Source organism: Cydia splendana, chromosome Z, assembly GCF_910591565.1.
Source record: "Cydia splendana chromosome Z, ilCydSple1.2, whole genome shotgun sequence".
NCBI lineage: Eukaryota > Metazoa > Arthropoda > Insecta > Lepidoptera > Tortricidae > Cydia > Cydia splendana.
In genome coordinates, this window is record NC_085987.1 from 31,277,385 (window position 1) to 31,301,835 (window position 24,451).

A 24,451-nucleotide genomic window follows, 5' to 3' on the forward strand; every position below is an offset into this window, starting at 1 on the left:
GCCAAATCTCAGCGCGCTCGGAACAACTTAAAAAAAAAAAATCGGCAATTTTGAATTTTTTTTAATGTAGTTTGTTTTGTCTCGAGGCCCTCTATGATATTTGGTCGAGCACCCCCCACCTATCACGCATCGTTTAAAAGTTGCCATACAAACAAACAACAAGAATATTGACCAGGTTCGAATCCCGGTTATGAATGATAGATTTAAAAAAAAATTGAATGCCATTATTATTAAATCTAAAATCGAAGCCATGGTTCCTAAGAACAGATTTCGCTATCTCTCATAGTTTCCGACTTCTCCATACTGACCCATTTGGATTGATCACCCTGTATAGTGTTAGAAGACATAGAGAACGTTTTTCAAACATACAGCTTAATTTCATAATGAATTATAGCAAAATAACTAGAAAAGTTTCTAAGAACCGTCATCATCATACACATGAAATCATCACCGGTCGTCATTTTTTCCCGGTGATGATGGGTATGGTGTTGACGATTTGAGAGTTTCTTGTTTTTATTTCTAGAATACGAATAATAGTAGTTAATGTCTATGCTACACAATAACCTTCATGTAGTTTGCCATTCATTTCAGTAATTATTTCTAATATATCATTTGTAACTTTTTTAAACCAAAGCATAACGGTAATGATACTCTGTTGTGACAAACTACGTTTTACAAATTTGTTCGTAATATTTCTCACGATCCAATGATGTGACTTTATAGTAAAATCATTTTTGGCATTCTATATTAAAGTGAAAAATAGGGTAAGGACCTTTAGCGGTATTTCGTTGTTCATACACAGAGATAAGCTCACTAGTAGTATTGTTTGTTTACAGGCATTCTATATTTGAATTTTCTATTTTCTTGTACTATCAGCATACAACCACTACAAATGCAATTCCATCTTCAATATAATTCAACTATACTTTCTCGGTGAAGGAACTAACTCATTTTAGTTGTAGTACCTATTAGTTTAGTATGAATAATTTTAGTTTTTAATTTTAAGTTGTAATTTTAGTTTATATTTGTTATTTTAAGTACGTACTAACAATACTATGGACCTTGTTGTCTGAAAATAAACGCATTTTATTTTTATTTTATTTTATTTTTTTTATTTTTTTATTATTACATATTTTTTCATGTGTTAAACAACAACATGGAAAAGATATAAGTAAAAGAAAAATCGCAATCGTACGATAGGTATGCTATAATTTTCACTGCAAACAAAAGGGTTCAGATTTCTCCGGTAGACGGTGATGATTAAACACATAAAACATTTTATATAAAAAAAACTGTTAAGTTATTGGAGATGGTAATTGAAGGAACATGAAGATAATAGTTCTTAAAAACATATAAAAAAGTTGCAACTCACACAACCTACTAGTTTTTTTATAAAGACCGAACCATAAGTTTTCGTAGGATTTTGAAATCCACCCTGGGGCCTTGCTTCTCCCCACCTTCATGCCAGATCCAGTTTTAATCATGAATCTAGGATATAACTGGATCTGGCATGAGTGGTGGGGGTAACTGACAGAACGGGATAGTCTTATGTATCTTTCAGTAGGAGTAGCAGCGAAAGAGCTATTATTGTTTGTCCTTGTCACAGTCTCACATTTTATTTGTTACCCACCTTTTTTTTAGTATGAATAATGGTGGGCAACACATGAATTCGACCAATCACAGTGTCGCATTTGCGTATGTTTTGTTCCTCACGGAGGCACGCGTATACCACTTCTATACGATCCTACCTTCTATGGTTTTAATACTATAGCCGGTTTAGACTCTCGTCTCGCGGCTCGGCTCGCGGCGCGTCTCGTGGCTCGCCTCGAGTGGCCTTGAGCGCATGAACCCGTCGAGCTAATGATTACACTCTCGCCTCGTGGCTCGGCTCAAGGCTCGTCTCATGGCTCGTAAGCTCGTCGAACTAATATATTTTAAACACTAACGGCACGGCATAAGGTTTATAATCGAATGACAAGCCGAACGCGAGTGTAACGCAAGCGCGCGTCCCGCGCGAGTCCCTTTGGCTCGTGCCCAAAAAACCGCTCCTCCACGCGAGCCAGGCGAGCGCGAGCCGAGCCACGAGACGAGCCGCGAGCCCGCCGCTTACACTCGCGTCTCGTGGCGCGGCTCGCGGCTCGTCTCGTGGCTCGCGCGAGAGTCTAAACCGGCTACTAGATTCATGTATATAGTTCACTACACAACCAGTCCTAATCGGATACTGCTATATAATTTATAAATCAATTATAATAACTTAGAAACATGCTTGACTGAAATTAGTAAGCTTAAGTTTTATCTGAACTAAAAATATTTCACGATTTTTATAAAGTGTTTGATCTAGAACAAAATTTAAAAGTAAAATACCTCGTATATTTTTCATCCTGACTCAAATGTACGATACGGACCATAATGGTAGCGTTGCGTTGTTGAACTTGTTGGTTTTCCATAGCCGGTTTAGACTCTCGCGCGAGCCACGAGACGAGCCGCGAGCCGCGCCACGAGACGCGAGTGTAAGCGGTGGGCTCGCGGCTCGTCTCGTGGCTCGGCTCGCGCTCGCCTGGCTCGTGTGGAGGAGCGGTTTTTTGGGCACGAGCCAAAGGGACTCGCGCGGGACGCGCGCTTGCGTTCACATTCGCGTTCGGCTTGTCATTCGATTATAAACCTTATGCCGTGCCGTTCGTGTTTAAAATATATTAGCTCGACGAGCTTACGAGCCATGAGACGAGCCTCGAGCCGAGCCACGAGGCGAGAGTGTAATCATTAGCTCGACGGGCTCATGCGCTCAAGGCCACTCGAGGCGAGCCACGAGACGCGCCGCGAGCCGAGCCGCGAGACGAGAGTCTAAACCGGCTATCAAATTGCCATTGCTCTGAAGTGCGTTGCGTCCGTTTTGTTTACATTTTCAGTAGAATCCGTTGTCAACCAAATTATTACTGAAATGAAAAATTAATTAGAATGTATTCATATCGCTCTTATGTCTAAAGTTTTCGATTATTACAGCGTAAACAATAACTCAAAATGAGAACAGTCCCGAAATGGGTTAATAAAATTCACGAAGCCGATAAAATAGAATTTTCGAGGTAAAGACGATGCTTAGTTTACTAAGTAGTTTTTCATCTGCAAGTAATTATATAAACTAATTTCTGTTAATTTGCAGTGTCCACACGATATGCTACAGTCCAGATGGTACTCAACTGGTAATTGGTGCTGGCGAAAAAGTTATGGTTTACGATCCTCGAGATGGGTCTTTGGTCCAATTGCTTCAGGCCCACAAAGGCGCAGTGCACGCCGTGGCCTATTGTGGCGACGGAAAAAAATTTGCAAGTGGCAGTGCCGATAAAAACGTGATCATATGGACGTCTAAAATGGAAGGGGTGCTCAAATATTCGTGAGTTTATAAAATATGTAATCTAATGATGCTTTACAACATGCCACTCAAGTCAGCTATTTAAACTGACCCCACCCATCAAATCCCTCTGCTCTAATCCTATTGTGAATCATATATAATTTAGTATATAAGATTAACATAGTATATAATTTGAAATAACTAGCTTATGTCACTTGTTAAACAGGCACAGTGAAGCAATTCAATGTCTAGCATATAATCCTGTCACATATCATTTGGCGTCCTGCGCACTCTCAGACTTTGCATTCTGGTCAGCGGAAGTTAAGGCAGTGCAGAAATATCGAGTGACAGGCCGCATTACAAGCTGTGCTTGGGCCCCCAACGGGCAGTACTTAGCTGTTGGGCTAGCTATTGGTGCTGTTTCTATAAGAGATAAAGTAAGATGTGTTTCATCATTTCATATACCTAACAAATGAATGTTTTACAAACCAAATCTTACATAACTTATTTCTTGTTGCAATGTTATAGGTTGGTGATGAGATAAAAAAGATAACAAGAGAAGCTGCAGTGTGGGCCGTCAATTTTACCAAAACATGTCTTATTGTCTCTGATTGGAATGAAACATTATCCTTTTATAATGTACAGGGACAACAAATTCTTAAAGAAAGGAACATAGGTACATTCATAAACTTGTATATAAATTGTGTGTTTTCAGTTAATCACATTTGTAAGGGTATTTCAGTTTAAGTCAGTGGCCGGCAACAGGTGGCTCGCGAGCCCACTGGCTATTTTGAATGTATTATTGTCAAACGACAATGTCTGATAAAGTCACACATATTCCCCGCGATACCAGGGGTGCGAAACTCATGACTTCGGTCAAACTCGGCTCCGCTCGGCTCAGCATTGCTCCGAGCAATTATTAGGGTTGGCACCACTTGACTTCCTTTTGCGTGCACGACCACAGATAAGATAATCACTTGATTTTTGACAACCCTAAATAGCCGAAAGGGATAGTGCCATCTATTAGAAAGGGACAGCATGATTCGACCCTGAACCGCTGTCAAACTTCGTTTTTGTAGGAAGTTTCCTTTCTGTACGGTAGTACTATTAATTATTCTGTGGCGATACAGGCATTGTCTAGTGCGGAGACCCCTGGTATATCTGTAACCTTTGCTGAAATAAATGATCTTTATTCTTATTTTTATATTAACAAGGCCCGTGTCAACTTTGTTAACTACTATGAGGCCCTTGGCTGCTAAAAGGTTGTCGACCACTGGTTTAAGTTCAAACTTCATTATGTTGATAAACTACTGGTGAACCTAATATGTTCAACATAATACTTACTTTTATATCAGTTATCAAAGTGTACCCTTGAAAGAAACATATATTATTTTCGAGTTGGTTCTTCATTCCTCCTTAGATTTGAATTAAATGATAAGAAATTGTTTACAGGTATAGCAGCACTATCAGTGTCAATGCTTGGCGAGTTAATACTGGTAGGGGGGGTCGGAGGATGGGCCGTACTTACATCAGAAGGCGTGCCCATACTCAACACCCCGCAGGAATGGGTGTGGTCCATCACACCTTCACCATCTCTTGCCACACTTGTAAGTAATGGATAACTTAATCTTTTGTTTCATTTTAGTTGGGTACTCTGCATAGAGAATGCAATCTCTACTTATATTTTTAACAACATTACTATCTGAACAGGACTGTTAAAATCGGTTAGGACCAATTCTAATTGCTGTATTTTACAGTACGGTATGCCTAGACATACTTATTACTTATTAGCATACTCAAAACTCAAACATTTATCAAATATTCACATGTTATAAACTTTACCTATTAATTTTCAGTACCTAATGGTATTTTGGTCATTTGGCCTCAGGATTTGTTTGATGGTTAAACCTCTTAATATGCAATCATTTGCAGGCTGTGGGTTGCCAGGATGGCACTCTATGGTGCTACCAAACTGTGTTCAGCACAGTGCACGGACTGTACCGCGAGCGGTACGCGTACCGCGAGAACATGACCGACGTGATCATACAGCACCTCACCACTGGCACCAAGGTGCGCATCAAGTGCCACGACAGGGTGCAGAAGATCGCCATCTACAAACATCGCTTGGCAGTAAGTACTTCGTCTTTCCACTTGTGGATGGATATCCGTGTTTGAACTAATGAAGTTATTCATCAGGAATCCTCCTCACCATGCACTAGAATAACTATAGAAGTCTGACTAGATCCCAAAAATGATCCTACGTGTATTGTTCCGCGAGTGACTCGATGGTTAGCGCGTAGTTTGACAAATATTCTAATGCCACACAAGAGATATATATAATATATAGAATTTTATTGTTGCTAATCAAAACTTTTATTGACCAATCCCAACTTTTTTTAACACATTCTCTGCCAGCGCAAGCCACGCCAGATAAAACGAACCTCTATAACTGGGATTAGTTGTTGTGATTTTATAGTCAGATTTACTTCGATAATTGAGACAGAGAGTGTATTTTACCTCTTTTACTGAGACTATATTTTTATAAGATTACATTTTCCTAATTGTTTTTTTAGAATTTTATAGGAATTGATCTCTGTATCTGAGATAAAGTCAGTCTATGACCTGTCTAACTTGGATTTTTTATTGATCAATTTCCGTATTCTTACTAACTCTTAGTCTATCCACAAATTCCGCATTTGATTAATTGTGTCTAAACGACTTCAAGTTTCATTTAGTTACTTTATGTAGTTAAAACTATCAAAACGAACCTGAAATCTTGATAAGTATCACGAATAAACACATTTTCATTTAATAATTTTCTAACCACTCACTTGCTTTTGGTAACTGTAGCTACCAGCTGTCACCCTTATTTTATTATAATAATAGAGGTCACTGAAAAATATCAAGCATGTGAGTGGCTAAGAGGCAAGGAAGTCCGTATCAAATTTAATTGAAAAAATCTTATCATTTGAAAATAGATTCATTCAAAATAAATTTAAAGAAATAATTAACAGACTTAAAAAATATTTAGGGACAAGGATTATTTTACCTTATTTATTTTTAAAGATAACAAAATACCTTATTAACACATTCGACACCGCGTACCCGACTCTCGGGCACTCGTAAACTTTACTCAGATGCCGGCATACCCGCTAGTCGGGCAAGAGCTATAAACCTACACGCGACGCCGAAGTGCCCGACAGGCGGGCAAGCATTGCATCTTCACTACCTCAGGGCTGCCACTGCCACTAACAGAAAAAATTGTAAGTCTTCTGATTATTGTGTGGTCGAAAAGTTGGTACAGTTGATTATTATATTTTATTACTTCACTTTGTATTTTTATTTACTTTACCTAATGCGATTACAAAATAAAAATTCTTATTAGTTGGTTACGTGAAATTGCATACACGGGTATGTATCAATAGGAGTTAGAATTAGGAGAAGAACAAAACGGGGAGCCTAAACAGATGAGACAGCAGATTTAATTTTATCCACGTACTTATACGAAAGTTACTTGGCAAAGCCCTGAGCGTCCGCCGCTTGCCCGACTAGCGGGTTCGCGGCGTGCGGCATTGAGTTGCACGTCGTTGCCCGACTAGCGAGTACTGTCGGTTTCTGGGATATTGTTTGAAATTTTGCCTTGTTGCGAAAGTGTTAACCACCACTATAACTAAAATATCCTCTATTCTCACCTCTATTAATGGGACCCTCTGTAAATGAGACAGAAATTTATTTGTACCCGGCTAACTGAGAGCCTGGGTAAGTGGAATACCTCTTTAAGTGAGACAAATCTGCTCGTCCCTTGAAGTCTCACTTATCCAGGTTTCACTGTATTATATACATTATTTGTTTCACAACATGCAGCATTGCAGCATTTCTGCTAAAAGAACATTTTGTTTTTCTTGTGTTCAAGGGTATTCTTAGTCTGACCATGCTAAGTTTTCATACAGAGTGCTACGTCAAGTATGGCGCTAGCTCCTATAGGATAGGTATGCATTGTCGCTGCCAAGTCAGTGCAAACTTAGGAGAGTCTAATCACCGAAGAAGCCGGCGTGTTCATTGCAAAAATATTTACGTTGAATTAGAAGTAGGTACCTATACTTTTAGTTGCCACCCAGCCAAACAAGACATCCGCGCCAGGCCGCAAAAATTTCGTCATATAAAGCAGTAGTACCACGATCCCGACTATCGGGTCGTCCGACCTGGGAGCAAAATCATAAAATACCTGATTTTCGGCAAATTAATTCGTGTTTTAAAACTACAATTATATAAATCTAAAAATATCCCACACATCCATTGAACAAGCCTTCATATGAAGGCTAACATCAAAGGATAAGCTTGTTCAAATTTAGAGATACCTACGAATTTAAATGTAGTTATATAACGCAGGTGCAACTGCCGGAGCGTGTGGTGGTGTACGAGCAGGGCGACGTGGAAGGCATGCTGTACCGGGTGAAGGAGAAGTTGCCGCAGAAGACCGAGTGCTCGCTGCTGGTGGCCACCAGCGACGCGCTGTTGCTGTGCCAGGTATGCTATCAATGTTATCATAATGCAAGGGCAACTCGGGGTTGTTGCTCTGACAGGTATGTTCTCAAAAGAATGGTTTATTTATAAATGACTGGACAAAAGCTGGCAACAAGGTTGTGTGAAGAGTATCCTCAAATGCCAACACGTGTGTCTTATACGTGTGTATTTGTGCTTTATAAAATAAAAAATAAATATTTAGAACTATTAACCCTTAAATGCATAGTGTTGCCAAATGTCTACAAAGCATTAGACAGCTCACAGATTAAAAAAAGGGTTATGTTTTTGAACGCACCTTTATACCAAACGTCAAGTAGTAGGGTGATGATTTAAGGGTTAAATTTACGCAATATTTTTAATTTATAAAAATTACATTCGTTTTAAGACGAAAAGTCGGAAAGCTTGGAGAAATCCAGAAGTTGATAAAGTTTGTATGTGATTTTGAACGGTGTTTTCGGGGTCTGTAATTACTTTATATTTAAATCTTTATCATAGGTATATTACAAATAGTGGACCTTTCTAATGGTAGTAAAAAAATCATATATCTATTACTGAAAATTACATATTTACATAAATATGATTTAGCCAATTCAACTTCTAACACTGATTTCGCAGAGAAAATCGAAGTTATATTTTTTTTTACATTTTTCCTAGAATCGGCAAACAATTATGTGATACATATATTAATTTCGCGCAAAAAGAAAAAATCATGCATTTAGGGGTTAACTTTAAAACGCAATATTACGTGCGTGCTAATATGCTTCGTTCTCATTTAACATCTCAACAAACAATTTCAAATTACGCTGCAAGTTATTTTACCAATATTTAATTAATATTTTACAAATGTTCTTTGACGCTCTGATATTTTCCTAAATGTACCTAAATGTCTACAGGATACCAAACTATCAATTATCGGAAGGCGGGTACCAAAGACATGGACAGTACCATCACCGATTCGTTACGTCAAAGTTACCACCCTGTATTTTGAAGAAGTCTTATTGCTGGGCCTGTTAAATGGACAAGTAAGTTTCACGTTTAAATTTATAAGTAAAGTTAACTTTTTAATTACGTAGACATTAATAATAATTTGTGATGCAAGTTTATATTAATTTTCTTTCAAGTGTGTAACTCCACTATAGTCTTTTTCAACCTCGAAGGGTAGGCTGACACATGCCAAAAAGTAATTGTAGAGTTGTGAGAATGAAAATTAGAAACGATTTTTTACGATTCGCGATTAAATCTGCAAAGGAGGATATAATCGATTCTATTGGTGATGATTTATATTTTTAAGTAAACATACCTTCACAATAGAACGCAACTGAAACGAGTTGATACGAGCGGAATCGATTCGGTCGATAAGTAGAGTCAAACTATTGGAATTGAGTTCCGCTTTACATTAATAATGAAACTCAACGTTTTTAAAAAAAATCTTTTATATTTATAACATAATAATATACATCTACGAAGACATGTATTTTTTGTCCTATTGGGATTCAAGTTATTTTTGTTAAAAAAAGGAGTGGTCTGAAACGTCAATGGCATGAAATGAAAATAAATCGAATGTCACTCTACCCTTCGCGTTTGAAAAAGACTACAGAGTTGCTTAGGTGCGGTGGCTGCTTTAACATCCGGCGGGCTACACGCTTGTTTATCACCAAAAAAAGTGTCTATTCTGCTTAGCAAAACCTTGTCGTAACAGTTATTTCTTGATAGCTTATTTCAGAAAGTCCATCAAACTCGAAATATGTATAATACATAACATATTGTATCTTGACTTTTTTGTAATCGACTGTTTTACGTTTAGATATGGCAAGTGGAGCCGCGCTGTGGAAGTTGCAAGCTGGTGCTGTCGACGCCGGGCAGCGTGCGCTGCCTCGACGTGAGCGCGGCGCGCGCGCGGCTCGCGGTCGTCGACGATGCGTCCGTGGCGCGCGTCTACAGCCTGCCCACCTCGGAGCTGCTGTACACGGTGAGTCTGTGTCGTAACGTGGCTTGTGCGCTGCCCTGACGTGACCTATGCCGAACCTGTTTGTACTACGGGTTGCGATCAAGTGCATGGCTTGCTTGATTATTTTAAGCAACCTTGCATGGTCCCTTAACTTAAAAAGGACAAGTCTTGCATGACAAGTGTTTCGCCGCCAACATATATCGCATCACTTTTGAGTCCTGGCCACATATTGAACCTCTTAGTCGATACATTAGCTGGGATCTTCGGCAAGAGTGACTAAGATTTCTAATAAAGAGAGAAATTAAATGTCATTATAATGTGAACTACTTGTTGTAGTTTTGTATCCAAACATAATACATATTTTCAATAATATTCGTGTAATTTGCCGCTTGCGAAGGCTCTAAATTAATACGGTGTGTACAGTCTTATCACTGTACATGCATTTCGGAATCAAATTAGCTGCACGTACATGTAGTACATGCTATACGTAATTGTAATCCGTATTAGAGTCGCACGTTCTTCACGTCTTGTCGAACAGCAACTCTAATGGCGGAAACAAGATGATCAACGATATAAAAACCGCTGTACAAGCAAGAGAGATATAGACGCATCTTAGGTTCCTGAGAAGGAGGGTCACCTTACTTACTTGTATCTTAACTTACAATATATCTACGTCATTACTACAAGTGCTCTTTGCTGTGCTGCTCACCACCAACCCACCTGAAGCTGGACCCTCGGAACCACATTCGGCCCCGAGGGTCCAGCCCACCTAAAGTTACTAGTGTAGCGGCTAATTGGCTGCTACACGGTGCAATTTTTTATGCGTGCATGTGATTATTTACAATTAATCAATATTTTGTCCATGCTTATCTAAGGATAATACGCGCTACTGCCTCAAATGCAAACCTGTTTAAATATACAGCGTTCTGCTCCGCTCCCTCTTGTCACCTAATCGGCCTGCACATACGAATCACACTACAACTTCGTGCAGCTTCACCTTTGCGTAACCATTAATAGTGATGTTGGCAACCACTTTGCATCTCATTATGCTAGGAAAAGAGATAGATAGAACACAACCATAACTCAGGAACATATATTCGGGTTAAAGCAGCACCTCTATCTTCGTAGGCTAAGGACACTACCGACTAGGCAATGAAATTAGAAATAGAGATTGTGGAGCCGTATAAATTGTAATAATGTGATTAATGTTGTAGAAATCTAAAGAGAAGTGATTAAGATTTTTCAGATTAAGTCGATATGCTACGCTATTATGCCCTGCGACGGTTGTTACCTTTTTAAAGACTTTACAAGCTTATATTTAACTTACAATGTGTTCATATTGAAGTATACGAGTTGAAAGATGCCTATCATAGAAAAACAATTTTCCAAATACTTACTCGTAGGTTAGAGTACACTGCTATTTCATGGTCATCAAGCTGGTCTGAAGGATGAATGAAGATCGAATTGAAGAATGTTGAATTCAGTTCTTTACCACGAAAATAACTTGAAACTACAAAATTAAAATATGTAGTAAAAATACATAATTTACATAGCGGCGAAACAAAACAAAAGGGGCCTTTACCTAGCTGAAATATGCAGAATTGTTTACATATTTTTCTTCCGTTAATTTTGGTTACGTTTATTAGTTGCTGTAAAAATTCGAACAAGTCTACGGTAAACTAGTATTTTGAAGTTTATTATTGTGTTTCAGGAAGAAAATGTGTCATCGGTGTCGTGGAACTCTTGGTGCGACGAGCTGCTGGCGCTGTCGGGTGGCGGGCTGCTGGCCGTCAAGGCGGCGCACTTCCCCCCCGCCACGCAGCCGCTGCTCGGCTCCGTAGTCGGCTTCCAGGTAACACAGCGCTGACGTGTCGCCGTGTCGCTATCCTGCGGCGGGCTGCTGGCCTTCAAGGCGGCGCACTTCCCCCCCGCCACGCAGCCGCTGCTCGGCTCCGTGGTCGGCTTCCAGGTAACACAGCGCTGACGTGTCAGCCGTGTCGCTATCCTGTGGCGGACAACTGTTATTTGCCAGCCATTCGAGCAGTTGTATTCTCCTTTTGCATGTACTGATTCTCTATGTGGAGAACATGATCATATTAACTTGCCGTATTTTTGAACGTTCATAATTCCCTGATGTTTTAGGAGAATTTGCAACTATTGACACCCCGTAAAATCGGCAATCTGATTAACTTTAAATTAGGCTGGCTTAAATATGCAATATTTCCTTTTAATCAAATTTAAACGAACTATTACGGGTTGGTGCTACCGGCCCTAAGTAGCGTGTAGGTGACAATATTATGTATGTGTTAATTTCAGCAAATTTTGATTTAAAAATGATTTATATTATTTGATTTGAAACATTTTACTTGTGTTTGCAGGGTGGTAGAGTGTTCTGCCTCCAGTCGAACTCGATGCAAACAATTAACGTGCCGCTGTCGCATGCTGTTCATCAGTACGTGCAGCAGAAAATGTTCAAGTAAGAACGGTGTGCCTTTTGCATTTTAATTTTTCTAGATTACGTTGTCGTTGTGAAAACGCTATAAACGATGTGAAATCTTTGCAGCAAATGATCTCATAGTATCTGAAACATTAACCACAGTCGTATAAGGTATATACCAATACGATCTTACCCTCCATTCGATCTTATCCGGATAAGATCGGATGGAGGATAAGATCGTATGATCGCAATTGCTTTCAAAATAGTAGTTATTTTACATCACTAGCAATATATTGTGTGACGCCTTTTTATCCCGCCCCGCTTGACACATTGTAGTAATTGCTCAGTCACACTGGGACAACTAGGTTCTCTTCCTAGCTAATGTAGCGTATAATATTTCTGCTTCCTAACCAAGTGTCGTCTCCAGCGAGGCGTACGCAGTGGCGTGTCTTGGCGTGACGCCGCTGGACTGGGAGCGGCTCGGCGAAGTCGCGCTCGAGGAACTGGCGTTCGAGGTCGCCCGCAAAGCCTTCCAGCGCAGCGAGAACCTCATCTTTCTCTCGCTCATCGATCATTTACAGGTAATCAAAGAGTTATAGATTTTAGAGGACCCCCTTAAGTTAAAGAGAAATTGCCCCCAAGTTTGATGGCATTATACGACGCCACATATTTGGTGGTACTCGTAACTGAAAAATACTAAACAAATGAGGTCGTGCAGCGACATCTATATCAACTGTCAAATTTAACGCACGATTTATTAATAGGATTTTTCTCAAAAATGGACGGCAAAGTCGACTTTGCCATTTAAAAAATAGGTTGCGAAGCGCGTAGTTTATGGTCAGTCAAAAATTAAAAAGTTAAAAACATTGCAGTCTCGATTTTGGGACTGCAATGTTGCATACAAATTCCATTATTTGTCGAGTTCCAAACTTTTTAAAAGTTAAAATGGCCATATCAAATGAAGGCACAGGCCCATTAAACAGCCAAACAGATAATTAGTACCGCGACTATTTAACTGTCTCAAATAGGTTGGCGTATTTTCGGCAGAAAAATACACTTCTATTTTTTTATTAAAAAAATAAAAAGGCGGCATAGCTAATTTTTTCAATTGTTTCTACTTTTTTCTGTGAAAATATATACGTAAGAACGTTGCTTTTGTAAAATATTTCTATGATATTTATATTTCTTGCACCATTTTTGAGAAAAGCACTATATATGACTCGGCTGGAAGGCTACTTGCTGGCTTCGGATTCAATTAAACGGACTCCCAAGGTCGTCCGTTTAAAACGAATCCTCAGCCTGCAAGTAGCTACTTCCGAGCCTCGACAATAATGTACTATTATTTACCTCTTATTTTTGTCCTTGTTTTTACTCTGCAACTTATTTGGTGTTGTAGGAGCGGTTTGAGGCGGGCGAGAAGCGCGCCGTGATCGTGGGCGAGGTGCTGGCGTACCGCGGCCACTATGCCGACGCGGCGCGCGCGTTCCGAGGCGCGGGCCGCGACGATCGCGCGCTAGACCTCTACGTTGATCTGCGCATGTTTAATAAGGCCCAGGTACATAGTCTCAGCTTCGTTTGGGGCGGGTGAGCTAACCGTCACTGTCGGCGAGGTTTTATCTTAAAGCGGACACTAAGCAAGCACTATGTCGCCACAAACTTGATGCATCAATGTCATAGTGAAAATAACTTCACAAAACAACAACGCATAGTATGTATAAGTTGCTATATGGTTTACAATATGTGCTAGTGCTGCACTCTGGCGGCAGAACATTGATGTAATGCCCCCTACTGCAATATCATTTATTGTTGTTTACATCGGTGACATTCGACGACTGCTAACGTCTCGTGTCAACGAGTACTTCTTGTCAGTAATATAAAATATATGGGTAAGTGTGGTTGCTGGGTAAATGTGTCTAGCCTTTACATTGGGTATGATTCGGTATGGAGGCCAGTTACATATACTTATCCTGCAGCCACACTTACCCGTATTGACCTTACCACTGAAAATCCGCATTGTCAATGCCCAAATACAATTTTGTCAGGCTTTAGTTCTGTGGAAGTAAAGACCTGAGCATACCGGCTGCATGTGCGTAGACGTGCACGTGCGTTAAAATGTTGGAGCCGTGCACGCACTCGCCACGCAAGCTGTGGGCCGTAGCCTCATAAGGATATGTATATTACGCGCACGTGTTTGTGCACGTCTATGTACAGGCATCCGGTGTGCATAGGCGTAAAGTGTTCGGTGTTGTTGTTGTGCAGGAGTTCGTGGGCGAGGGTGAGGGCGGCGCGGCGCTGGCGCGGCGGCGCGCCGAGTGGGCGCGGCACGTGAACGAGCCGCGCGCCGCCGCCGAGATGTACCTCGCGGCCGGCGACGTGCGCCGCGCGGCGCAGCTCATGGCTGAGAGCGGCCGCAGGGACATGTATGTTAAATATTAATACTGCGTGCATACTCCTCTCGCGTCGAATGATGGCCCATATGACAGTTCCTTCAAGACCCTTTTGGATAGGCTTTATTTATAAAATAATTGAAGAAATATATTCTACCGTATTTTCATTACAAGTGTTACATATCCAAATAAATAAGGGTGATAAATTTCAAAAAATGTCTACAATCATTGTAAGTGACAGCTACTCTATATAAATATGAACTGTCATAGATGGGTCCCTATGTCATCCTCATTCGACGCGTGAGGTGTACACTGCCTTGTAGTTGATTGACGCCGCATACAGCGTTAAATAGAGGAATACAGAAAAATAATAAATGTTATGTACTTCATCAACTGAAAATAAGGTCTAAAGGGGCGCACTGATTAACAGTCCGCCGGTCGATATCGGCCTGTCAGTTGTTCGGAACTGTCAAAATTTTGTTCTAACTGACAGGCCGATACCGTCCGACGGACTGTTAATCAGTGGGCCCCTTAAGAAGTGAGCCCGATCCGGTCAAGAAAGGAAAAGATCAAAAAGCCCGAGTTGTGCCAAATACCCAGTACAGACCTCTTTACTTTAAACTCACTGCTAATTTTACCTATTCGTTCTAGGTTGATAGAGCTAGCACGCAAGTTGGACAAAGGCTCAAGCGACTCTCTACGTTACGTCGCCGAAGCCTTGGCTACGGCCGGTGAACCCGCAGCCGCGGCCGACGTTTACCAGCGCCTTGGCGATTACAGGCATGTCCACAGCAATTAATGTTCTATTGCTAGGGATTTAGGTGTATTATACTATCATCCTTGGCATTCATGCCACTAGGATTCTAAATATTAGTACCTATTTAACATGTTGGACAGGGGCCCCGAGCTCTACGCTACGTAGCGGAGGCTCTAACTACGGCCGTAGACAGGTGTCATCTCCATATAATTTATAGCCTAAAAATACGAGATTTTGTATTTTTAGGTTATAAATTATATGGAGATGACACCTGTCACCCTACCTATCGAGTTTAAAATACTATACCAGCACCTTGGCGATTATGTACATGTCCATAGCAATGTAAGCTGCAATGTAACAGGTTCTGCTATCCTTGACCTACATACAACTAGGAATCTATATGCGAGGACCTACTTAACAAGTTGAACAGGAAATGATTTGAGCGACTTTACGCTACATAGATGAATTCCTGGTTAGCCTAGCGAGCCTTAGACCTTAGCGATTAAAGACATACTGGACTGTAACGCGTTACGTATAGGCGCATCTTGTTAACGCCGGAGCGATGACAGTATATGCGTTTTGGCTATTTGAGTTTTTGTATCCGATTGCAAAAATAATGTTCTCTAGACATGATCCACCGCCGTAAACGCTTTGGGATACGCCGCCGACGTTTCTTAAAAGGGTTGTAACTTGAATGTGTATCCTGGGTTACAATAACATGTTGTTCTGTCGCAGGAAAGTGGCGCAGCTGGCGGTTGCGGCGGGCGAGTGGCCGCGCGCGTTCTCGCTCGCGCGCGAGCACGCCGAGTGCCGCCGCGACGTGTTCCTGCCGCACGCGCACCGCATGGCGCGCGAGAACAAGTTCGTTGAGGCGCAGAAGGGTACGGGTTATCTTACCATTGAGAACTTTTCTACTTGTATCTGTTTACCTATGCATGGATAGATACAGAGTGTCGCGTTTAATATGAATCAAACAGAGATTAATGTAAGTTGACGTTATAGTTACCGATTTCACCTTAGTGAACATAAGACGATCCCTCAAATTCTACCAAAACGTCAACCTCACTGTATTAATCACGTTTTAACTCATGTTCAGACATATATGTCCATCAATTGTGTTGTTTGTCCAGCGTATCACATGGGCGGCGAACTGGACACGGCGCGACGGGTGTTTTCCATTCTGGTGAACAACGCCGTGGCCGAGGAGCGCTTCTGCGACGCGGGCTACCTGTACCACCTGCTGGCTGCGCAGTGCCTCGAGACCGCCGCCGCCGCGCACGGCAGGTACAAACGTACAGTAGCTACATCGCAGTGAACCACGTCGTGGCCGAGGAGCGCTTAGGCTATGCGGTAGCCTATATGACACGTTATTTTTCTCGCTCCCTAGACTGTTGCTTGTTTACTACGTCGATTTCTACGTCGTGCCGCTCTGCGTTGTTACCAGCTAGTGCTTGTAACGATGATAAACCTGTTGACAGGGAGCGGGAGCGAAGCATGCGCGAGTACTCTCACAACTGGCGGCTGGCGCGCGTGTACCACGCGTACGAGGCCGTGCACCGCTGCGTGCACGAGCCATTCTCGCTCAGCCAGCCCGACGCGCTGCTCAACGCGGCCCGCATGGTGCTCGCGCTCGTCGCTGACCAGCCACCGCCCGGCGTCTCTATGTTGTATCCGATATTAAATTACCTTCACACACTCACCCTATCACATATATATGCACGTTTTGGGTATAAGACCTATTTCTTATTATATAAGAAGATAATTTGGGAATTTCATGTGTTAACCGTCATGTCATCGACTGCAAGTTTATAGTTTCCCGACTGACAATTTTAGTTTATTTAGCCAGGTACGAAAAGTGCAAAACGCCGGTGGAATTACTACTCGTTAAGTTGTATGTATATTGATAAAGTATGTAATGCTAGGATATAAATATCTTAATTAAAAATATACACTGCCTGCCATAATAGGGATGATGACTAATGTTGAATTTTATAACAATATCTAGTAAAATAGATAACAAATGAGCAATTAACACATTCAATACCACTAAGTGCTACGGGTTACGCTCGTAGCGCGTAGCCACGGTTTCGTCGTATGTAGCGCGTAGTCGCTACGAACAGTGTACCCGACAGTCGGGTTCTTGGTGTTGAATGTGTTAATAACAATATTGTGTAAATAGGGGATATTATTGCAATGTTCTGCCGCCAGAGTGCAGCACTACCGACTCAGTAAATTCATAGATTAACTTATACCACAGAATAAATAACAGTACTGCCGTACAGAAAGGAAACTTCCTACAAAACCGAAGTTTGACAGCGGTTCAGGGTCGAATCATGCTTTCCCTTTGTTATATATGGCACTATCCCTTTCGGCTATTTAGGGTTGTCAAAATTCAAGTGATTATCTTATCTGTGGTCGTGCACGCAAAAGGAAGTCAAGTGGTGCCAACCCTAATCATTGCTCGGAGCAATGCTGAGCCGAGCGGAGCCGAGCTTGGCCGAAGTCAGGAGTTTCGCACCCCTGCTTATACATACTGTGCCTTAAGAGCCCATCAACGTGCACACTAGCGCCACTGCTAAATAATCGTGATTATTTAAATTTAACGACCGGTATTTAAAAAAGGAGGCCGCTACGTACTGTATTGTCTATTTAAGTACCTTATGAATACATCAAACTAGTTTTTATGTTGCTGTATTCGTCGATCTATGAACTGAAAACAAAAACGGCCGTTTTAACTTTGGACGCATAGATTGACGAATCCAGCAACATAAAAACTAGTTTGATGTATTCAAAAGGTACTAAAATACACCACACAGTACGTAGCGGCCTCCTTTTTAAAATACCTGTCGTTAAATTTAAATAATCACGATTATTTAGCAGTGGCCCTAGTGTGCACGTTGATGGGCTCTTAAACTGTTTTTTGACAAGTTTTCACAGACAATAAAATATGACATTGATGCATCAAGGCGGTTTGTTAACAAGGGCCTACCGGTAAACGCGAAAATCGAAATTTAGTCATCTGCCTCTTTATCGCTCGAATATGCAAGAGTAATAGAGAGATTAGATAACGAAATTTCGATTTTCTTGTTTCGCGGTAGGCCATGTGATTGACGTGACGTGTGGTGTGTCAATGTGGTTTGTTTACTGTATGTGCCACAAAGGTGCCACCTACGCAGAGCTTTCCCTATTAAAATACAGCACCTGAAAGTTTCAAAATTTTAGTTTTTTTTTTAACTTTCAAAAACGAAATAAGTGAGGATACCATTCGATTCCTCACGTTTTACCAAAAAAAAAAAGATTGTACAGCAACTATATACGTAAACGCAATATTTCACCTACATAAACGCATTTTTTTTGTTTTGTTCACACTTCAAGATGAGCTCTCAGTGACCTTGACGTCACGTTCACATAGCAAATTGTTCGGGGCGTTTCGCGAGTGAAGCACGTCTGTCGGACTTTGACTATCATTTCTGACTTTTGTATTGCTTTAATGCAATGGGTCCCGTAGAGACATTTGATCCTAAAAACAAACCTGATTGATTGATACCATAAATGAAAATTTGTCATGTTCAGTAGCTTTTCTAGGGACCCACGCCGCAGGTTGCTTGGACTTGAACATAGTAGCCATATTGATATTACTATTCATAAAAGTGTTTGTTTGATATGTTTCTTAATGAATCCAGCTGTTTATATTTATGTCTCGCTAAGCAAGCGAAGACTCTCAACGCCCATTCGCTCGCTCGGCAAATGTTGGACAAGATCTTGGCTCTGCAAATACCACAAAAATTTCAAGTAAGTTATTTATGCTATTATTCCGAGTGCCTTTGTTTTTATATTTATTTACATTGTTATCTAAAAAAAAATTATATTGCTGTCCGGTTATATCTCATACAAATTTACTTATTCGTATCTTTGTGAAACGGTGTTTTGTCGAAGGGTGGTATTCCATCACCTATCCAATTTTTTTGTCTAATTTGTATTGCGTCTCACATTTTGCTTTAATGAGAGAGTGAGAGGCAATGACATTGGACAAAGAAATTGGACAAGTGGAATACCACCCTAAGTGACTTTTTTCTAATTGATAAATGGTAAGTCACGGCTCATGATATTTTTTTATCCCTGCGCAAAAAAGATACAAAAAAAGTAAATCACTGTTTAACTTTGTTAAACTTTTTAGGGTTCCGTACCCGAAAGGTAAAAACGGGACCCAATTACTAATACTCCTCTGTCCGTCTATCTGACTGTCTGTCACCAGGCGCTGTATCTCATGAACCGTGATAGCTAGACAGTTGACATTTTCACAGATGATGTATTTCTGTTGCCGCTATAACAACAAATACTAATAACAATAAAATAAATATTTAAGTGGGGCTCCCATACAACAAACGTGATTTATTTTCCGTTTTTGTCCGTAATGGTTCTTAACCCTTCTTGCGTGAGTTCGACTCGCACTTGGCCGGTTTTTTCTTCTTTTTTATCGAACACGATATTACGATTAGCTAAGTATTCGAGATCGGCAGCTTTGTTTATACCCTTAAGTAAGATTGCCTTTGAAATATGCCAGCATTACTGCGATTGTTGTGCAGGAGAGCGTAGAGCTGTTGATACTGAAGAGCCGAGCGGGCGGGTCGCCGGAGGGGCGCGACGACGACGTGTCGCCGCTGTGCTGGCGCTGCCGCCGCCACGCCGCGCCCACGCCCGCGCCGCGCTGTCTCCACTGCAAGCACACACCTGCGTATTCGCTGCCTTCGCATGGTTAGCATTTAGCTATTTACTCGTACATCATATGCAGCCCTAACGCCTCAGCCACGGAACGCTCGGAGCGTGTGTTCCGTAGCCCGCAGGTTCGTCTACAGAATGGCCCAAGATTGGCGAGGACAGTACAGCCATCCACGATTGTGTAGGGAGCGTATGTAAGTGGCCATCGTTGCCTGTAATTGTGAACGATCGGTGAATTGTCGGTACATCAAAGGAATGCGTGCCGATGATCGTAATTGTGTAGACAATCGCCAATAATAAGGTGTTTTAATCGCTCATAACGGGCTACTGTGTAGACAAACTAGAGTATCCTCGAGTCGCAGTGGGACCTACGACCGCTAATACGAGCGTATCCATAGCGTTTCATCCTATGTGATTCTCTCAGAGTTGTCTGTGTGTAATCAGGCCGCGTAGCCAAAATGCCAGTCGCTAACGCTCCGTAGCGATCGAAACGCAACTGTCACTGTCGCACTAATATGGAAGAACGATAGAGAGACATAAACCTTTTCGTTGTCGAAGCGATAGCGATTGTAACCTTGGCTAGGCCGGCAGTTTATTATTGTCAATACGTGGAATAGAAAGAAACGAAATACCTAAGAACACTTAAATCATAATACTTTATATCCTGAACCAGAAAGTTCTCACACTATACGCATCGAATGCTTGAACCTTGTATTTCTAGATGTACTGCCCTTGGTGCAGTTCGTGCCCGCGGAAGGCATATCGTATGAAGAAGCGCTGGAGCTAATAGACCGCACGTCGCTGCCTGACACCGACGCGCAAGAGGACACGGGCGGCGCCGAGGTGCTTCGGATAAACCACGACCTCGACGAGTACGACCCCTTTCTTGACAAGTTTGATGAGGTCAGAATAATCGATCTTTGGTGTAAACAAATTAATATAGATATAAGATATACATATTTTTATATAAAATATGCCATTTCCATTTATGAAAGTGAAGGAAATAAGCATTATTAGGTTTTCGAGGTAGGTATAAATTAACATTTGATAATATGATAATAGATTAAGGCAAATGGCCGACCGGCGGCGATCAACAAGGCCGATGAACAAGTGTTCTCTTTGCGGGAGAGTGTTTGCATCAGGAAAAATAAGTATGTACCGTCATCTGACCGTCATACACTCAGCAATCAAATTATATTGTATATGCACGTCTTTTATTCATACGAGATCTACATTTGCATGTTCCTTTTCTGCGTAAGAAAGTAGTCGATAGACTCTGACCAGGCTAACTTTGCATAAACTAAATTGGCAGTAAGAATGCATATCATCTTTATATCATCTTTATTCAATGAAATTGTGTTCAAATTATGTTTAGTATAATTCATTAATCATTATATTTAATCTAACTTGCATTGAAGCGTAACTGACTTGTATATAAATGTAACATTCATTTAATATTATAATAATATGTTTGTTCCCCTAATTGTAAATTATGAATATGACGATGTACAATTAATACAAATAAAATATATTCTATTCTATTCATACTATAAGGTCCGTAGTTCGTACTTGACGTAGCACTGGGCATGAAAACTTGCTGTGGTCCGACTCTAGCTACTCGCTTTCTAACTGCCTGTAAAGCTGCCAAAGTTTTTACACTTAAAATGAATCAATAAACTTCTGTATTAAAAAAATATGAATCGGTAACGGCGTTCATCAGTCTCTACAAAGATCTCTTCTATCTTCTCTGCAAGATCTGCTCCCAAACAGGTACACTTTGTGTCGCAGGAAGAAGAGGGCGGGCCGGTGGTATGCTCCCGCAGTGCACTTGTGCGCCTCAGCCCAGCGAGCGTGGTGGTGGTGGTGCAGGCGGGCGCGGGCGCGAGCGCGGGCCTCCTGCCGCCGCTACTCTACCGCAACATGCTGCCCGAGCTACCTGTCATACCGTGCCCGCACTGCGGCTCGGTTAGTTGTTACTATTATTGTTTACACCTGCCGTCTATTTCACCTACTTGACATTGACTTGTTCTGGGTCGGTTAATAACGTAATATCTGGGAGACCGAGCTTTGCTCGGAAAACATATTTAAACTCAAAAATGCGCGTTTTCCCAGAGATAAGACCTAGCTGGATCGATTCATCGCCCCCTAAAACCCCAAATATAGCAAATTTCATCGAAATCGTTAGAGCCGTTTCCGAGATCCCCGAAATATATATGTATATAAATAAACAGGAATTGCTCGTTTAAAGGTTTTAGATGTAATAATATCTTTGCAATAACCTACTCTCATTGTCCACCCAAGCTTCAATCCATAGACCGTTATACTTTTCACCTTTTCTGCAATAGTCGCAATGCCTGCTGCGAACGGTTCATGTGTGTCTATTGTTGCGCCTGTGAACGGGTTCCAACAGGCGTTCTACATGACATTAAAGCTTGCCGTGCAAGCCTATCAAAAGACCGGGATTCATAGGCCCGTGAAATCCAAAGATATACAAATAATAAGGTTAATGTTTACACGTTAAAACCGTTATGTTCAATTTCATGATGATGAGCAATAATTCTTTATCATTGTCAGGTGACGTTTGTCAGCATTATGAAACGCGGACCTGGACGAGCTCGTCGTCAAAATGTGACTGTGTGGAAAGTAATTTGCAAACCATTTTAAGATTACCTCTTGTCATACTTATGAAAGACTGGTGACAGATGATGGCGTCGGGCTGATCGGATGATGATGACCGGAAAGGTCCATTGAAACTCTGTGAAAAACAACGCTATCTCATTGAGTTTCGTTTGCTATAGACACACGCCAGTGTGTCAACCAAGTTCGCAAAGCAGAAATGGCGGCACACCGGCCGTAGGTTACTATATTACACTAACCATTTCGGGCCACTTTTGACCCCCCCTATAACTTAGTACATATTGGACCTTTACGTCAAGTCACAGTATTAAGTAGCAAATAATATAACTAATCACATTTTAAACAATTGGAGTACGTTATGCATGACAGGAGCTGTGGTCTAAAGGGATTTGAAAGAACTTGGTTTCCAGTTAGATCTAACTTATTAGCGAAACTGTTAACGAACTTGACATTCTTTCACATTTATGTTTTTGGTGGGAGTAGAATACACTCGATGCAGTAGGTAGATAGCTGTTGAAAGAAAAGTCAGTGATAAAAACTTGTAACAAAAATGTAATTCACAAAAAGTTAATATTGTGTTGTTCGTATGTTTAATGAGAGCATAATCATTCGCTTGCGCAGTTGTTCTACCTGGAAGACTACGAGGTGCTACTAGTGACGAAGGGCCAGTGCCCGTTCTGCCGGCAGGCTGGCGAGCGCGGCGCCCGCGAGCCTGACTCCGCGCCCTCCTCGCCGCCTAGCGACGCCGCCGGCCTCGATTCCTGGCGATAACACCCTGTAAACCTTCCCACTCCTACTTGCCCGTAATTTACAGGTATTTCCTATTATTTCATCTCAACTTGCCCAGGCCCCTAAAACAGCAACGTACATTAGTATGACTGTTCACAGACAGGTAGTTTGTCATAAATACCAAGTACTTATATCTCGTCCCCGGATTGTGAAGGTATTTCAAATATGTACATGTGTGAATTACGGTTATTACTTTTGAATTGACATCCGAACTAAGTTTCGTGATTATGCTATATTTATATTTCAAAATGCTCGATTGTAATACATAGTACTGATAGTACATTACGATACAAGTGCGAAAAATAGTAAAATCGTATCGAGCGGCAGGACACGAGTTGCGAATTACCTATTCACACATGTATCGTACAACGTTTTACAGTACATATGGCCCTCTAAAGTTTCGACATAGTTACGTAATGTGCCAATTATCGCACTAGTGCGGTAAAGTAGCACCATGTGTACTGTAAAGGTATTAATGGTACCTATTGTGCAATACTTTTGTTTTCTTTATATTTACATATGTCATGAAACATACAGTCATACATGGTCTGTAAGATTATGTTAACTGTGTACTGTAGCCATTTTGATGTAGATTAGATACCTGATGTTTAATTATAATATTTATAATTATATATTTTAAGTAAAATAATGTGATTTAGAATCCGTCCTAATTGTTATTTATTGCTCTCTATTTACAAGAGAATAAACAGATTGATGAGTAGGTACAGTCAGCCAAGAAAGTGGTCTACCACTTTTCGACTCTTATCATCTGATTGATAGAGTCGAAAAGTGGTAGACCACTTTCTTGGCTGACCGTACCTACTACTAATACTGGTAGATTACATGTGTTTAGTTTTGTAGTTAGTTGTTTTAGTGAGAAACATCTAGTGTTTACAAATGTTACAAT

At 41.1% G+C, this 24,451-nt stretch overlaps 1 protein-coding gene across 1 annotated transcript; it reads left to right on the forward strand.

The window, feature by feature from the left end:
- Positions 1-2,888: 2,888 nt before the first annotated feature.
- LOC134804912 (intraflagellar transport protein 122 homolog) lies at positions 2,889-24,261 on the forward strand. Its single transcript, XM_063778233.1, has 23 exons — positions 2,889-3,080; positions 3,158-3,388; positions 3,573-3,783; positions 3,875-4,022; positions 4,799-4,953; positions 5,279-5,476; positions 7,736-7,873; positions 8,764-8,892; positions 9,675-9,839; positions 11,530-11,670; positions 12,197-12,294; positions 12,683-12,836; positions 13,652-13,810; positions 14,515-14,675; positions 15,294-15,422; positions 16,135-16,280; positions 16,530-16,683; positions 16,878-17,066; positions 19,083-19,191; positions 19,986-20,154; positions 20,840-21,021; positions 21,907-22,083; positions 23,377-24,261. Exons 1-23 carry the CDS (start codon positions 3,019-3,021, stop codon positions 23,524-23,526), a joined length of 3,555 nt encoding a protein of 1,184 aa, XP_063634303.1. The 5' UTR covers positions 2,889-3,018; the 3' UTR covers positions 23,527-24,261.
- Positions 24,262-24,451: the final 190 nt, after the last annotated feature.

Excerpts from the sequence above, each read along its gene's own strand:
- LOC134804912 (XM_063778233.1), top strand. The coding sequence starts at position 3,019 with ATGAGAACAGTCCCGAAATGGGTTAATAAAATTCACGAAGCCGATAAA. Across the intron at positions 7,874-8,763 it reads ACGCGCTGTTGCTGTGCCAG|GATACCAAACTATCAATTAT; the intron begins GTATGCTATCAA and ends AAATGTCTACAG. Across the intron at positions 22,084-23,376 it reads CGTGCCCGCACTGCGGCTCG|TTGTTCTACCTGGAAGACTA; the intron begins GTTAGTTGTTAC and ends TCGCTTGCGCAG.